We start from the raw sequence: 17,778 nt of genomic DNA, 5'->3' as shown, positions 1-17,778 counted from the left end.
AATGAGTAAAAACACAATTTTAAAAAATGAAAGATAATATAGCTCAAAATGTCTTGTGATTTGACAAATGTAATTTAGGGTTTTTTACTGATAATACTTTGTAACATACTAGTAAGTGTTTTGCTAAGTTAATTCATTGAAGTCTCAAGTACGGAGATGTCACTACAGCACTTTCCCCCCCACACTGATAGCAGAAATAACTGATTTCAATCGAATTGTGTGCAGTAACAAAGGGCAGTTAACAAGGTTTCACTGTTAAGTCTACTTGAACATAAACCAACCCCTCCCTTGTAAAATTATTAAAACCTATTCCTATTTTCAGAAAGAGCTCGTGAACAGGTGGAATGGCAGAAGCTCAAGGACACAATGAGATACATGAAACTATCCAAATACTGTAATAATTTTAAAAAGGTTCTTTAACAGGTGTGCTGCCTCTGCATGTATTTTTCACACAGGACTCCACACAACTTCAAGTTAGGCATTTCAAAGTACTGCTTCTAGGCACACGTTTAACTGACAGTGGAACTGACAGTGGAAGTGTCAGTTTTCTAGTGTCATTTGCCAGTTCAGTAATTCAGCAGCTCTGTTCCCAATTCAGCATCAAGGACTTGGCAATCAGAAGGAAGTAGCTTAATAAAAGGAGAGATTACTTGTCAGGTGGATGTTTGGAACCCTGAAAATGTCACAATTATACATACCCTCTGACTGAAGGTCTAAATATTCTGAGCAATACCCACAGCAAGATAGAAAGGCAGCAAGAGAGACAGAGATAGGCAGAAAAGAGAGAAAGAAAAAGAAAACAGTAAAGATTAGTGCAAAAACAGACAAAAGAATTAACTTTGCATTGCTATCCTCAGATGCCTTCCTTCCCTGTAAAAATGACATGGCAAGGGATGTTTAAAAGCTTTTCTAATCATATGCAGTAGCTGAATTCTGTGCACTGGAACCTTCATGTAAAACTGTGCCCAATATACACAAAAGTAGATGAATCAACACACCATAAAGAACAGCCTGCTCAAAGTTGACACTTAAAATACAAATTCTAGATTATCAAATAGCAAAATATGCCAGAAACAGGAAACTTTCTAGTCATCACCAGATGAACTCTACAAGGTCCCGTTGCACATTTTTTCCAATTAATCTAAGATGTCAAATTTACTATGGATCTTCCAGGGGGGGAAATATATCTGCTGACGATGGCTGAAATAGCCTATCACTTGTGTACGACCCTTTAAAACTGCTGTAAGAATATGGCACACCTGAACCAAAACTGCCATGGGTAAGGTTTTGCTGTGCAATGCAAGGAGATGATTAACTCAGGTGTGTTTCAACCATACCATCATGTAAAAAGCCTAAATGCAGATGCCAGATCCATCAGTGATACATCTCCAACCTACGGATTCACAAGAGAATAAGTACCACCAATCACGAATGCTACCTGCTTTTATTTATTTGGGGTGGAGGGAAGGTCAACAGGAAGCAGAGTCTTGGAGGTGATTTAAAGAGGTTCCCAGAATTTGGAAAAGGTATAGTGGCAGCAGACTGGAGTAGACACAGAAGGCCATGTGTAGTGCCCTTAACAGCAGGATACTAATAAGTAGGATACTAATAAGTGTAGTGATTACACACTCACCAGAACTATTTGTTAAACATAGGTTATGTTATAGTACCCATCACAGTAGTATTGAATTCTACTGTAGCTCTTTAAAACTCTTCTCAATCTAGAAGAAGATTTTGCTCCTCCTTGGTAGCTGGCATACTACAATGTTGCCCTGTTGTGTGTCATAATTCTCCTGGAGTGACCCTTGATCTTGGGTAGGAAGTGATGGCACGCATTGTAGACTACCCCTAGCTTGAGGACGTTAATGTGAAGCAACAATTCTTGATGGTCCACTTGCCCTGTGGTGTAAACTTCTGCACGTGTTCCCAACACATACCTTTTGGGGGTCCTTCAACCAATCAAGAGTGTCAAGGACCCCGTGGGGAATGAATGCTCGTTTGGACAGGCTATGTCTATTTGGTGTGTAAAAGGTTCTGAGATAGGTTTGAATGCATCTGGAGTGGAGCCTTGCAAGGGGCATCATAAATGTGCAGGCCACCATATGACCTAAGAGTTGTAGGCAAGACCTCTCTGTGGTCTGAGGGCTCTATTGTATCATGCATATGAGGCTGGACATGGTGTCGCACCTGTCTGTGGGTAGGTATTCCCTATTGGTTATTGAGTCCAGCATGGCCCTGATTAAGTCTATATGCTGAGCAGGTATTAGGTTGGACTTCTCTGTACTGAGGTGAAGGCCCAGGGAAAGAAACAGAGCTAGAGACTTGTTGGTGTCTGACCTGACTTCAGAGAAAAAGCTGCCCTTGAGAAGCCAGCTGTCCAAGTAGGGGAAGACGACTATTCCCATCCGACAGAGGTGAGCAGCAACTACTGAGAGCCATTTGTAAAGCCATCAAATTGGTCCCTTTGGTCCTGTGGCAGATGGTCAATAAGTTGAAAGAACTTTGAGTAGATGCTGTCATCATCTTTTGCCAGCAGGGCATCATAATTTTGCTACCCTAAATTGTAATACTGCTGAGAAGTAGCTCTCTGCAGGGGTTGCCTGTTCTTCTCGTTGACCACACTGACCACCAAGGAGTTGGGGGTGGGAAGAGAACAAAAGATATTCAGAGCACTTGGCCGGATGACGGTATTTTTTGCCAGCCATCTTGCACGTAGGCAGAATGGTGGCAGGTGTCTGCCAGATGTTATGGGCTGGTGACAATAGTGCATCATCAGTAGGTAGGGCTACAAGTATGTCATGGAGGTCACAGATTCCCTGACTTTCCACAATCTCCCTGGCACTGGGTGCCCTGCAGAAGTCCAGGCACTGCCAGCAGCGGGGGGATTCTCCCGCAGCAGCCCAGCCACCACCGGCAGCAGGGGAACCCCCCAGCTCCCAGTCGATGCAGACAGTGTGTGTGTGTGGGGGGGGGATTAGAGGGACGGGGCACAGCCTGCTGCTGCATACAGCAGGGAAGGGTGCTGGACCTTCCTCCCTCCCCATTTTGTAAGGGATGTTTTTAGCAAAAGTCAGGGACAGGTCATGGCTTCCGTGAATTTTTGTTCATTGCCCATGACCTGTCCATGACTTTTACTAAAAATATCCATGGCAAAATCCTAGCTTTATCAATAGGCAGTGCTATCTTGTCTTGTGATGTAGCATGGAGGATATCCATCAGGGAATGTCGGGATTCCTGCACCTGCTCCAGCAGAAGCTGTAAAGTCTCGACTGCCTTCTTCATCAAGTCCTGAAAAACTTTAAAGTCAGCTGCGTAGGATGGCGGAAGGGGCATGACTGCTTCATCAAGAGACTACAACGATTTGTCGGAAGAGGGAGTTTCCTCCTTGACTCTTCACTCTTGGTGTTCCACAAAGTCTTCCCGCAGAGGTGGTGCTCCCAGAGTCCAGAGGGCTACTCCTTTTGGCATGCCTTTCTGTGGGAAGGCACCCTGCAAAATTGGTTGCTGCAGGAAGCCTAAGGCTTCCAGAATGCCCAGTGTGGCAGAGCATGTGGAAAGGGAGTAGGACCTCAGGGGTGCTCCTGACAAGATTGGCGGGGAGGGTGATGGCCAGATCCCAGAGTCTCCTCCTCAGGGTACACTCAGGGGATGGAGGAGGAGAGGGAAGGGAAGGGTGGCTGAATCCTGGACAGAGATGTCCAGTTCAGAAGATGTGTAATCCCTTAGGTCCAATGGGGAAGCTAAGGGTGTTGGTACTGGTAGCTTAGTATGTACTTGGGGTCGGATTGGTACTGGCAGCTGGGTGGGAAATGGCATCCAAATCAGTACAGGTGGCCAACTTTTTGTAGCAGGATGCGACAGTACCAATCAGTAGGTCGGTACCGGTGGGTGCCTGAAGTACTGAGAAAGGCATCCTCTCTGCACCTCTCAGGAGAGTGGAATCTGGCTCCTGTCATGCAGAGGTCCCTGTGGGAAAGAACAAAGCTGGCACTGCTGGTCTGGGGCAGTACTCCTTCAGCTGAAGAGGCTCAAGCAGTACTAGAGACGGTGTGAATGAACGGGAGTGCACACGCCCATGGCCCTCAGAGGGTGCCGAAGTCAGGGTCGGTGGTTTCTTTGAGTCCCTGCATCTGGAGGGCTCCGAAGGTACAGAAAATGTTGTTGAGTGTGTCTGTTTGCGTGGGGTGGTAGATCTCTTCGGCAGTACTGAGCCTTCAGTGCCATAAAAAGCAGGAGCCTCAGCAGTACCTGGAGCGGGATGCAAAGTCTCTTAGACCCTGATCTTTGGGAAGACCTCTCACAGTGCTTCAAGTCCCAATCAAGGGACTGGGATCGCTTCTTCTTGGAGCATTTGGAGGCCTTTGAAGATGTCCCCTGCTCTTTGCTCCCTGGAGCTGCAGCATAAGTCAAAGAGGCCGCAGTAGATGTACAGGGGAGAATCTACCTTGCAGGCCTCAGAGATCACCTACCAAAACGGAGCTTTAGTCTACCTTATTCTCCACTTGCAAGATCTGCTTTTAAACCTGATGCAGACCTTGCACTTAGACGGGACGTGGGACTCTCCAAGGCAGCTGGAATGCCTGTTGCTGAGGGGAAATAGCTGTGGCAGGTCTGGCAGGGTTTGAAGCCTGGGGTTTGGAGCATAGTCAGACAAGGAATAAACTGCAGCTGAAGAAAGGGCCAGGCTGGGAGCCCTAGCCATGGCCAACCAAGGGGACAGGTGAGAGCACAAAGAAAATTGAAAACTTGTGCTAAGGGAGAGAACTAAAATAAAAATCAAGGTTAAAAAAAGTAAAATAAGGGCATAAAACCAAAAAAGGTACAAATTATGCAGGTAAGTAGCGGACACCACAATATTCTGTCTCCAACCTCAGGCAGCTGAAAAGGAACTAGAGCAGTGGCGGATCTGGCCCTCCCTATATACCCGCCGTCCAGAGCAAGAGGATGTGCAGGTCGCAGGCGCAGACCCCCAGACACTGCTCAGGAAAAAAAAATCTTTGAAAGAAGGCGTATGAGCACGCACATACAGAATGTGGAGCACCCATAGGGGCATATACTTGAAGAACAAATGTTATGTATTACTGCATGTAAGAGTAAAGAGAGAAAAACTTATCAACCTCAAATTGATTAGAGTCCTCTCTTGATGCTAAAAAGTGCACTGCAAAGCTTTCCCTAAAAGAAATGGGATTTGGTATCCTAAAAATCCTTTTGTGCATCTGTTGCACAAGCCAAGGAGGGTTAAAATTCACATGGCTGGCGCTCTAGTGAGCCACTCGTACCGATCGTTAAGCAGATCACAGCTGTTATTTCACGAGGAACTCCTACAAGAAACACAACGACATACAATGCAGGAAGGAAACATTCTCAGAGATTATCAAAGTTCACTAATGCAAAATACTTCCAGGTCTGTTTCCTCTATTAGTATTTAAAAGCTTTTTTAATCATCATCACAGTGATGATGTCAGAATCATAGAAATGTAGGACTGGAAGGGACTTCAAGAGGTCATCTAGTCAACCTAGACCATCACTGACTAGTGTTTGATCCAACCTGATTTCAAAAACCTCCAGTGATGGGGATTCCACAACCTTCCTTTGAAGCCTATTTCAGAAGTTAACTACCCTCACAGTTAGAAAGTCTTTCCTAATATCTAACCTAAGTCTCCCTTGCTGCAGATTAAGGCTATTACTTCTTGTCCTACCTTCAGCGGACATGAAGAACAATTGATTAACATTCTCTTTATAGCAGGCATTAAACATGTGTGAAGACTTATCAGGTTCCCCCTCAATCTTATTTTCTCAAGACTAAACATGCCAAGTTTTTTTTAACCTTTCCTTGTAGGTCAGATTTTCTAAACCTTTGATCATTTTTGTGGTTTTCCTTTGGAATCTCTCCAACTTGTCCACATCCTTCCTGAAATGTGGTGCCCAGAATTGGACACAGTACTCCAGCTGAGGCCTCATCAGTGCCAAAACAGAGTGGGACAATTACTTCCTGTCTCTTACATCTGACACTCTTGTTAATACATCCCAGAATGATACTACTTTTTCACAACTGCACCCCATTGTTGACTCATATTCAAATTGTGATCCACTAACTCCCAAATCCTTTTCAGCAGTACTTCCACCCAGCCAGTTATTTGCCATTGTTAAATGATGCATTTAATTTTTCCTTCCCAAGTGTAGGACTTTGGACTTATTTTTACTGAATTTCATCTTGTTGAACTGAATTTCATCTTACTATACATCTTCTATATGAGCTCCATCTCAGGCCAATTTTCCCTTAATTATTGAGAACCATTTCTCCATGTTTTGCAACTCCTTTGGAGGAGATTAGGAAAGACAACATTTATTGGGTGCATATGAGAAAAAACTTCAGTTTGTCTCAAGGTAATCCCTTTGGTGATTGCAGACAATCATTCATGTCTTCAAAATCTCTGGCATAGCACAGTACTGATTTATTAAATGTTAACATACACTGTGAAATTATCTATTATGTAGCACTATGATGACAAATGAGTTTTAAACCCTAATAAGAAGCATTTCTTTAGCACTTGACATTCTCTTAGGACTTTACTACACACATTAATTCATTAATCATCTGCATCCCAGTGGAATAAATATTAGCTACACTTTATGGATGGGCAAACAGGCACAGACCCTCATACCAACATCTTCACAACTGAGCATCTAAAGTTATGTACAATGTTATTACAGTCCCAGGATATTAGAGAGACAAGGTGGGTGACCAACTTCTCTTGGTGAGAAAGATAAGCGTATGAGCTTAAACAGAGCTCTTCTGCAGGCCTGGGAAATGTACTCAGAGTGTCACAGCAAAATACAAGGTGGGACAGATTGTTTAGCATAAGTTAACACATATTTCAGGGGACCATTCAAAGTGAAGTGGCCCGTTAACACCTCTCTAGTCATAGGGGGAAAAGGAAGAAGAAAAAAAAAAAAGCTGGGCAGGGGGTAAAGTTACAGATTGTTGTAATAAGCCATAAATCCAGTGGGCTTATTCAGTCCATGATTTTTAGCATCTAGTAAAGTTATGCATTTAAGCTTCCAGGCTCATCTTTTGAATGTGTTGTGCAGGTTTCCTTTGAGGATGAGGACAGAGGTCAGATACAGAGTGATCGCTTTGAGAGTTAAGTGTTCACCCACAGGTGATATGGTGTTCTTGTCTTATTTTTCTGTGTGAGTTCATCTGAGAGCGCAGTGATTGTCTGGTTTCACCCACATAATTGTTTTGGGGGTATTTAGTGCACTGAGTGAAGTACACAACATCTTGTGATAGGTATATGTAGGACTAATGGATATTGACAGGTGTGTTGCGGGGGGTGTTGATCATTGTAGCAGTGGAGATATCTACACATTCTGCATCTGTTCTGGCAGGGTCTGGTGCTGCTAGGGTGACCAGATAGCAAGTGTGAAAAAGCGGGATGGGGGCAATCTGTAGCACTATGATGCCCCACTGTGACACAATCAGGATATGTTTGGTACAAAGTATGCCTTGTGAGGTATTGGTCTGTTGAACCTTAATATCCTATTGATTTGTATGTGCCATCATTGTATGTGATGTTATGAAGTATTGCTATATGTGTTACTGAAATATGTTGTGAGGTAGGAAGATGGCCGCAGCTGGCCTTTCACTAGGGGCAAAGGAGTAGCTATCAGTGGCGAGACAAGTGGTGATGGCCCATCAAGAATAATCCACTGTCCTGGAGGCCTCTCAGAGACAGCACATATGCCACAAGGGAGTCCTAACCTACATCACTGCAAGGAACTTTCTAGCAGCTGGAAGAAAGTATAAAAGAGGGACAGTGACATCACTTAGCCTCCCCAGCACATCTCAACACCTGGAAGAGCGTCTGGAAGACAGACTTTGAACTGGGGAGATTGGTTCCAGGCTGGAAGGGAGTTCAGTTTGTGTATTAGAAACTGTTAACTGCCTGTAACATCTGTTAGGATGAGACACTGCTTAATTCAAATCTTAATTAGTGTGCTAAAGTTAGCATTTAGACTGCGAATTTATTTTTACTTCTTAGGTAACCAACTCTGATCTCTATGCCTGCTATTTATAGTCACTTAACATCTATCTTTCTGTAGTTAATAAATCTGTTTTATGTCACTCAAAAACACATTGGTTCGAGTGCTTGGGGAATCTCAACTCAGATTACAAAGGCTAGTGCATGTCCACATTCCTTTGAAGAAGTGGCAAATTAACTAATGAGCTTGTACTGTCCAAGGGAGTCTTGAGCAGCTAAAACGATATATTTCTGGGGTGCAAGGCTGGGCTTTGGGGGGATTATCTGGTGCCTCTCTCTGTATGATTCATGAGTGACTCAAGGAACATTCATGCAATTTAGCTGGTGTGGGGCTCCACATGCTGATGGCTGAGTGATCGCAGCACCTCTAGGGATTTGCTGCTCATCACTGGCATAGCACTGAGAGAGGCTGGGGAGTTAAGGAAGCACAGTGGTGCAACAGTTCCAGGTTGTGCTCCTAATATCGGGACATCTGGTCAACCCAGGTGCTGCTCTGAGATGGTGCGTCCTGGCCTGTGATGATCTTGCTTCTGATAATGTTCTTGAAATTGCCTGGGGAAGGAGGGTTGTCTGAAGGCCAGAAGAGGGGGTTCTCATCAAGCATGGTGCTACCCTATATGGGTTCCAGTGTGGGGTTGTAGGTGTTAACTAGAGGTGTGTGGTCAAAGGGGGGTTATTTCTGTATTGAAGCAGATTCTCCCAGGGCATTTGGGTGGCCCGTTCCATGATGCAATCTACTTCTCTGGTGGAGAATCCTTGTTAGGCGAAGATGGTTTTAAGTGTGTTATGGGATATATCCCGGACTTTCTCATCAGAGCATGTTCTGTGTTATCCAAGTGCCTGACTATAGTTAACAGATTTCTTGCTGCATTTGGGGAGGTTACTGGATCTGGGAAGGTAGGTGTGGTGATCCATGGGTTTCTTGTATATAGTTGTCTGTAAGGTTCCATTGCTGGAGCTGATCATGGTGTCCAGGAAGTTGAGCTAGTGTGGAAGTGCTCTACTGAGAGTTTAATGGATAAGTGGGTGGTCATAGAAGATGCGGTGGAAATCTATGAGGGAGTGTAGGTCGTCTGTCCAGAGGACAAAATTATAATTGACGTATCTCAGGTATATAATTGGTTTCATGGTGCATTTGCCCAAAAAATTCTTCAAGGTGGCCCACAAAGAAGCTGGCATATTGGGGAGTCATCTTAGTACCAATGGCTGTTCCCATAGTTTCAACGAAGTGTTTGTTGCTGAATATAAAAGCGTTATGGGTGAGGATGAAATGGATGAGTTTGGCAATATGTTTGGGGTGGATATCTGAGAATTGTCCATTGTCTTGTAAATATCTGAGGCAGAATGCAATGCCATCCATTGTGAGGAGGTCAGTGTACAGGGAAGTGACATCCATGGTTTTCTGAGGTTTGCAGTTTCTGGAGGAAGTCAGCTGTAACCCTGGAAGAAGCTGGTCCTTTGTGTGGTGAGTGGTGTGAGGATGGTTTCTGAGTCCCACTTCAGTAAGAGTGCCATGGCATTTTTTCCTCTCCACCACCCTTATGACTGGAGGGGTGTTAACAGGCCACTTCACCTTGAAAGGTCCCTTGAAATGCATGTGAACTGATTATGCTAAACAATCTGTTTCACTTTGTATTTAGCTGTGACACTAGGTAAATTTCCAAGATGTGAAGAAGAGCTCTGTGTTGCTCGAAAGCTTGTCTCTCTCACCAACAGAAATTGATTCAATAAAAGATATTCCCTCACCAACCTCATCTAAAGTCAGGCACCTAAATTCATATTTATGGAATTAAGAGGCCTGATTCTCAGAGATAATGGCAGCCCCAACTTCCCCTTATGACAATGGGAGCCAAAGGAGCTTAGCACTTCTGAAAAATCAGCTCACTTTTAATTAGTGCCTAAATATATATTTAAATGCCTAATTTTAGGCACCTAAATACAAAAATGTTAACCTAAGTAACATGCCAAAGCCACAGAAGGAGTTGAGTTTTAATCCTGTCTGTACTGAGTTCAGACAGCATTAGGCTATAAAACAACAGGGGCCCACTGGGATTGTGAATTTAGGAAACTTCATCATAAAATTTGTACTAGACCCAAAATGTTTTTAAATGATCAGTGCAGTTGATTTATTCATAATCATCAAGGAACTGGGAAGAAAGTATTAAACCCAGAATTGTGCATTTCTGATTTATTTGTCTTTGTTTGGGAAATGGAAGGGAAAAGGAGAATGACTTTCGGAAAGCGGGGAAGCCTCAACCATAATCACTGGCCAATAAGAAGTTTCACCTAGCTAGGTAGTTCTGAAACAGCTGAATACATCTGAGACCACAATCTGAATTAAAACAAATGGCTGCTGAAACCTTTAATTTCTGGTTGAGATTATGGCTGTGTTAAGATATCACACTTTTATAGTCGAGATTGTGTTATCGGAGTATTTGCTTGCATTGCAAAAGCAGAATTAGTTGAACACGGCCACAATCCTGCAAAACAAAGCAGGTTCTGGAAACCTTGTTGTTTTGGTTTTTAAGTTACAACTGCACTTAACTCAGAGAGATCCTTATTACTAAAAAACATTATTTAAAATTACAATGCTCAGACTTACCAGTGTCATGGGCAATGACATACCTAGCTAATCAGAATAAGAATACCCTTTTCCCAATCTGCTGTGAAGCTAATGTAAAAGTCACGCAAAATGCCAAACAGGATTTAAACTGCTGTTGTGTTAAACTGAACCAAGACAGACAGTTAAATTTAGAGCACAACTCCGGCTGTAAATGTCATAGGTTCAGAGACGAAAAAGACACACTTGGAAGACAGTGCTGGCCACCACTCTATGTTCCAAATGTTTTATTCTGTTAAAATTCAAAGATCAATGGACATGAGAAAAGGAGCCAAGTGTATTATGAACAGCAGAGAGGGCTACTAGCCCAGATGCCCCTGTCAGCAACATTGACCACCTTTAATTTCTTCAGCCTGGTCTCTGAAAACACAATCTGCTGGGCCATGTCATCTCTGTGCATGGAAATTTGTCCCATTTATCCAAGTAGCTCTCCTGAACCAAGCTGCTCGTCAGCAATGAAATTTTATGCATCAGATTTTTATTTCAAGTCTGCAGCAGAAAAGGCAGCCTGGACTGACACAGAAATTCAAAAATTTTCAGATTATAAAAAACTCAACGCAGATTGGATTAACCAAAACCTGTCACTAATTTATTTTCTCCAGCAATTTTGCTTTGTTTTACAGCCATGTTACTTCAGCACACCATTTTAGGAGCCTCCTTTCCTTATTCCCAGAAAGTGTTCACTGGAGTAATAAGGTGTGCCACGTACCTCAAACTGACCATCCCCAAAAGGCAATGAATTGTTATATTATATACACTGGGTGAATATCTGCTCCCAACAAGCTTTCCAAAATATTGGGTCCCCCAGTTAATTGGCTCATACCCTACAAGCAGATGGGAGGAGAACAAGAAAGAAGAAAAATGGATCTTGTGTAAAATTTCAGAAAGTACCAATCTGCCCATTTTCAAAAGTGATTTGGGCACTTTGGAGCCCAAGTCACTTATCAAAATTTTACCACCCCCACCGTGCTTGGTCTATTCCCCTTTTAAGAACTGTACTCTCTCACCTGAGGTGTCTTGTGGTAAAACCTTATGGAGGATGTGTATTTCAGGGCTCTTACAAAGATGTTGTCCATAAGTTACCATAAGCCTTGAGACTTGTAATGTCTAATTCTGGGGATCTGTGCTTCTTACAATTTAGGAGTGAATTTCCAAAAATGAGGAAATAGCAATAACTTGAGCCATTTCGACCCCTCACCCCTAGAAGTTCTGTGGGATGCCAATCTCAATGCTGATCCATAACACCATGTGTTATTCATGACACGCTAGAGGATCTCACTCTTGGCTTGCATCCCCCACTACTATTCCACTCCTACATCTCAAGTGAGCCAATACTGCCAATTATGTGGTAGTTTTGCAATATGATTCAGTGGCTAGGAAGACCCACATTTTCACTTGTGAACTGAGACAGCATTTGTGTAACAGTAATATATACTTTAATTTATCAGCACCCAGCACCCCGGAAGGCCGTAGAGCACCTTAACAAAACTGCCTACAGTCAACATTCAGAACCCAGGTCTCAGAAAATAAAAAACCGGTGCATTAATCCTTAAGTGCCGTGATGCTCCCATGCATTTACATTTTTATCTTGTTTTCATAAACAGGCCTTGCATCCCATGAGTGATTTACACTTGATTTTAAACCAGAGGTGAGTTGCCAACTGTCTTATGCCATATTTGGATTCAGACTACACTTTACAAAACCCTAGTGGCCATATCTACCCCACCCCCAGCTGATTTCTTTCGCACCTGGTGAACACAGCCTTCTCGTTCTTAGCATCCATGGTGAGTTTGATGGTTTCCTGGCCCGAGCCTGTACTGATGGTTTCTGTGACGATATCAGCTTTATCCTCCTCTTCCTCACTGTCTGAGCCTCCAGATGAGCTGCTGTCTGAAGCCACCAGAGGTGCCTTCCTTGCCACACAGACATTCCAAACACAGGGTGAGGCAGCACTGACTGCAAAGAAAGAGTAAATAATTCACATGAAAAAAATGAACAGAAACACAGGAAGAATTGCTATAACTCTCAAATATATCCCAAATACTTTCAGTAAAACAGAATGGTTACTTACCTTACAGCAGCTGTGGTTCTTTGAAATGTTGTCAGTACAGATCCCACCATAGGCAGGTATGTGCCTCACATATGTGAGGTGGTTTTTTTTTTTTTTAATTATAGCATCCATTGGGGCTGCACACAGACCCTGTGCCTCTTTGTGCCCCGTGCAAGGTCATAAAGGCTGGAGCAGCCACAACCCTCCTTCGGGTCCCTCACAATTCAAAACCCGTGTAGCTGAGGTCTCCCAAAGCAGGGATGGAGGACGAGTTGTGGGATTCACACTGACATCAGCATCTCAAAGAAACACAGTGTCTGTAAAGTAAGTAACCGTTCTCTCTTCTTCAAGTATGCATCTCTGTGGAACTCTCTTTGGTGACTGACAAGCAGTATCACCTAGGAATGGTGGCAATGAGGAGTTACAGCTGCACCAGTGACGCAGAGATTGTAGTACTGCTCTCTTGAACATGGCATCTGCTCTAGCAATTAAGTCCAATGCATTATGCTTGGCAAAAGTCAATGGGCACATTTGTGAAACAAGCAGAGGATGTTATTGGAGCTCTGGTGGAATAAACCTGATGTTCAGTGGGAGAGGTACACCAGCTAGCTACACTGTGTTAACCATTTTGATACCCTCTGTGAGGAACTGACTTGACCATTAGAATATCCAGCTGCCACTCTAGACACATAGGGAGATAGTGTAAATGATTTGATCCTGTCAACGTAACAAAGCATAGTCCTGGATACATCTAGTGTGTGTCATTTCCTTCCTCCATGTGCCAAGTGTGGTTCTGGGAAGAAAACGGGCAGGATGATTGACAGATTGAGATGAAATTCTGAGACTGCCCTAGGAATGAACTTGGGGTGCACCTGCAGCACCACCATGACACTATGAAATGTTGTACTGAGGGTGGGGGAAGGGTTCGGCCAGAAGTGTCTGAAGCTCAGTCACTCTCCTGGCCAGAGTAACAGAGACTGTGTTCAGAGCAAGGTGATGCAGGGCACAGGCTGACAGAGGTTCAAATGGAGGTTTAATGAGTCACAGGACTAGACTGAGGTCTCAGGAGAGGTAGGTTCTTTGACTTTGGGCAAATGCATGATGACCCTTTGAGAAACTTTGATGATATGGGGTGAGAGAAGAGCAACCTTGACCATACAGGCAAATGGCAAACTGAAATCACCACAAGGTGGACCTTAATAGAGCTAACTGACAGTCTGGCCAGCCTGAACTGCAATAAGTAGCTGATGATATGTAGTATCAAGGGGGCTGGACTGGGTCCAGACTATGTTGGGCAACCCATTTTGAAAAACCTTTTTCATTGATATGAATGTGTGTTCTTCTGGTACATGCTTTCCTGCTCTATATTACGATTTCCGGGATCTGTAGGAAGCAGACTCTGTCCATTGTACTCAACCAGCCAGCAGCCCGTATCCGACCATGATGTTATGAGAACAGGTCTGGACAGGGTGGGAGCTGAATGAAAGGCCGGATACATATTTGCATCAGGCCATCAGCCAAAACAGTCTTGGCCAATATGAAGCCACAATAACAGTTGGAAGGTCCCTGAGCAGTGGTTGCGGTCCCAGCTGGGAGTGGGAGAGGTGGGTCGCAGGCAGCACTGGGAGCATCCTAGCCCCTGGGTGGTGGCTCCCCGTGTGCCCGGCCTGGCAGCACACCATGTCGGTCAGTGAGATGATCATCACCTTGCAGGGGGTCCTCACCGCTAACCAGGACATCTGAGAGGAAATCAGGAAAGTGGTTCAGACCCTGGAACAGATGGCTCAGGAGATCTTAACACTGCTGCAGAGGGTTCACCAGGGAGCTGGATTTCAGGACATACCAAAGAAGTGTCAGAAGGACCGAGAACACTTTGGTGCAGTCAAAACACAGCTAGCATCTCTGAAGACCAAGTTTCCAGCTGATCAGTGCTACAGGTTTCACGAACACTGGAGGTTTGTGATACAGCACTTGGTGTTTCCGACAGCATTCGTTGTCTACTTGGAGACAGAAACATTCGTGACTCGAGAAGCGGTTACAGAAATACTTGGAATTGAGGATGATTAAGAGAGAGGTTTTCACCTGGACACTGAAGACTACCTCTCTGGGATTCTGACTCTTGCCAGTGAGTTGTCTAGGCTGGCAGTGAACAGTGTCACCGCAGGTGACTATTCTTGTCCTCTTCACATCTCCACCTTCATTAACTAGCTGGATTCTGGCTTCCATCTCCTCAATCTGAAAAATGACTCCTTGAGGAAGCACTACGACGGCTTGAAGTATGACGTCAAGAAAATTGAGGAAGTGGTTTATGACTTGTCAATCCGAGGACTCAATAAGGAGGCAGCGAGTGATGCTGAGGGAGAGAAATAGAAGCTGCTGTTCTACCAGCATCATGGATTACCTCAGATGGTTGCCAGTGAGGGAGGTGTGTTAGCAAATCCCTCCTGCCGTAGTTTAGAAGAACCACAAGCTGAAAAGTGCTCTCTAGTTTCTCTTGATTTTGGAAGCCTCCCTGGGACTCAGGGAAGTCAGTGGAAAGGCATATGAGAATACTTGGGACTACTGAGGAAAGAAGGTGTCCCGTAACAACCTCAGATTCATGCTTACTTTGGAACAAAATTTCTGGCACTTGGCATTGATGACAACAGCAAACATGTCAACCACTGGCTTTTCCCAACACAGGAACATCACTGCTATGATGGATTTCCACAGATCAATTGTTTGCTCAGAAAATCCACCATGTTGTTACTGACACCCAGCAGGTGAAGAGCGTGACAGTTCTCAAGGGCTGAGAGTCACCTTGTTATCCCCCTGCCTCTAGCGAGGAGTCTTTCTTGTGGTAGCAGGGTGTCAGCAGCTTTCAGCCACTCAAGTACTCTTCTCCGGACTTATGCCAGCCCTATTTCGCCTTATAGACTCATAGACTTTAAGGTCAGAAGGGACTATTATGATCTTCTAGTCTGACCACCTGCACAATGCAGTCCACAGAATCTCATCCACCCACTCCTGTAACAAACCCCTATGTCTGAGCTACTGAAGTCCTCAACTTGTGGGTTAAAAACTTCAAGGTGCAGAGAATCCTCTGCCAATCTTCCCTGGAGGAAAATTCCTTCCCGACCCGAAATATGGTGATCAGCTAAACCCTGAACATGTGGGCAAGACTCACCAGCCAGACACCCAGGAAAGAATTATCTGTAGTAACTCAGATCCCACACTATCTAGTGTCCCATCACAGGCCATTGGGCATATTTACCGCTAATAGTCAAAAATCAATTAATTGCCAAAATTAGGCTATCCCATCATACCATCCCTTCCATAAACTTATCAAACTTAGTCTTGAAACCAGATACGTCTTTTGCCTCCATTGCTCCCCTTGGAAGGCTATTCCAGAACTTCACTCCTTGGATGGTTAGAAACCTTCGTCTAATTTCAAGTCTAAACTTCCTGATGGCCAGTTTATATCCATTTGTTCTTGTGTCCACACTGGTACTGAGCTTAAATAATTCCTCTCCCTCCCTGGTATTTATCCCTCTGATATATTTAGAGAGAGCAATCCTATCTCCCCTCAGCCTTCTTTTGGTTAGGCTAAACAAGCCAAGCTCTTTGAGTCTCCTTTCTTAAGACAGGTTTTCCATTCCTCAGATCATCCCAACAGCCCGTCTCTGAACCTGTTCCAGTTTGAATTCATCCTTCTTAAACACGGGAGACCAGAACTGCACACAATATTCCAGATGAGGTCTTACCAGTGCTTTGTAGAATGGTACTAACACCACCTTATCTCTACTGGAAATATGAGTCTATGAGCCTATGCTCTTGTTGGACCAGAACTGACCAGGACTCCTCAAACTCTATCATCTGTGATGGGATAAGAAATAATATTTTGGAGTTCACTAGCAGGTTCAGCTAAGGGAACTGAGAGGATGAACTTTTAGGTGCATGGTAGCCTGCTGCTGGGTTATGACCCTATCAGCCAATTGTCCAAGCAGGGGAAGACATGAATGCCCATATTCTTCTGATATGTGCTGCTGCTACCACCACTAGGCATTTGACAAGACTCTCAGCACCAACAGTCCAAATGGCAGTACCATGTACCTTTGCCCAAACAGGTCTAACTTCTTATAGTCTTTAGGAGGGCCTTTAATGGACTGTGGATTTCTCTTGAGCTGCAGAGAAGACCAAGAACCCTAGGTTTGGGCAGGCATAAAAGTATTCAAAACCTTCTGGTGGCACCTGATCCCTTTTCTCTGCACACCTAGAGGTGGGAAGAAGAATAGTTGAGGTCTGCCAGAGTCTTTTGGCTGGTTGTAGGATACCTTCATTACTAGGGAGAGTAATTCTGGCCGGTGTCATCATGATGATACCCAGGATACCGAAGAGCTTATGAGACTTAATCATAGAATCATAGAATATCAGGGTTGGAAGGGACCTCAGGAGGTCATCTAGTCCAACCCCCTGCTCAAAGCAGGACCAATCCCCAGACAGATTTTTACCCCAGATCCCTAAATGGCCCCCTCAAGGATTGAACTCACAACCCTGGGTTTAGCAGGCCAATGCTCAAACCACTGAGCTATCCCTCCCCCCTGTAGAAACAGTCTTATGTCCAGGATCTCCACAGTTCAGAGAAGGAGGTCCTGGAAGGCTTTAAAGTCATCTAATGCTTGTGTAGGTGCTGGTGTTACTGCCTCATCCAGCAATGAGGAGGATTCCTTGGTGGGACATGGGAATTGTTGTTGTCCCTCTATCGTCTCCTGTTCCTGTGCTGGCCTAGCCAGAAAAAACATTGGGAAACATGATTATCTTTTTCTAGACGTGCAGGAAGGAGAGCTGCTGCTCCTCAGCATGTGGAAGGACAGCCTCCAGTAAGACTAATATGGCCAAAGTGGCCTACTGTATGGGTACTGACCAAATTGGGGCTGGCTGGCCCAGCGTCACTCCCATGCCAGTTGGGGCAGTGCTCTGAATGGGAGTTCTTTAATACCGTCCTTATGGCCATTCTCCAAAGATGGAGAGAGGAATCTCTGCTCAGTGCTGGAGAGAAGAAACGTGTTAGCAATGATAAGGAG

General features: G+C 44.4%; 1 protein-coding gene and 1 pseudogene across 2 annotated transcripts in view; one reads left to right on the top strand and one right to left on the bottom strand.

Moving 5' to 3' along the window:
- PPP6R2 (protein phosphatase 6 regulatory subunit 2) overlaps positions 1-17,778 on the bottom strand; it is a 156,543-nt gene that overhangs the window by 14,727 nt on the left and 124,038 nt on the right. For both annotated transcript variants that reach the window (XM_044990735.1, XM_044990744.1), the window contains exon 22: positions 12,414-12,621. In XM_044990735.1, coding sequence (XP_044846670.1) covers positions 12,414-12,621 — 208 coding nt within the window. The remainder of the gene's footprint in view (positions 1-12,413; positions 12,622-17,778) is intronic.
- LOC123351421 lies at positions 14,396-15,145 on the top strand (annotated as a pseudogene).

This window comes from Mauremys mutica, chromosome 1, assembly GCF_020497125.1.
Source record: "Mauremys mutica isolate MM-2020 ecotype Southern chromosome 1, ASM2049712v1, whole genome shotgun sequence".
NCBI classification, from domain to species: Eukaryota; Metazoa; Chordata; order Testudines; family Geoemydidae; genus Mauremys; species Mauremys mutica.
The sequence above is the reverse complement of the archived record's forward strand: the minus strand, read 5'-3'. Positions and strand labels throughout refer to the sequence as shown.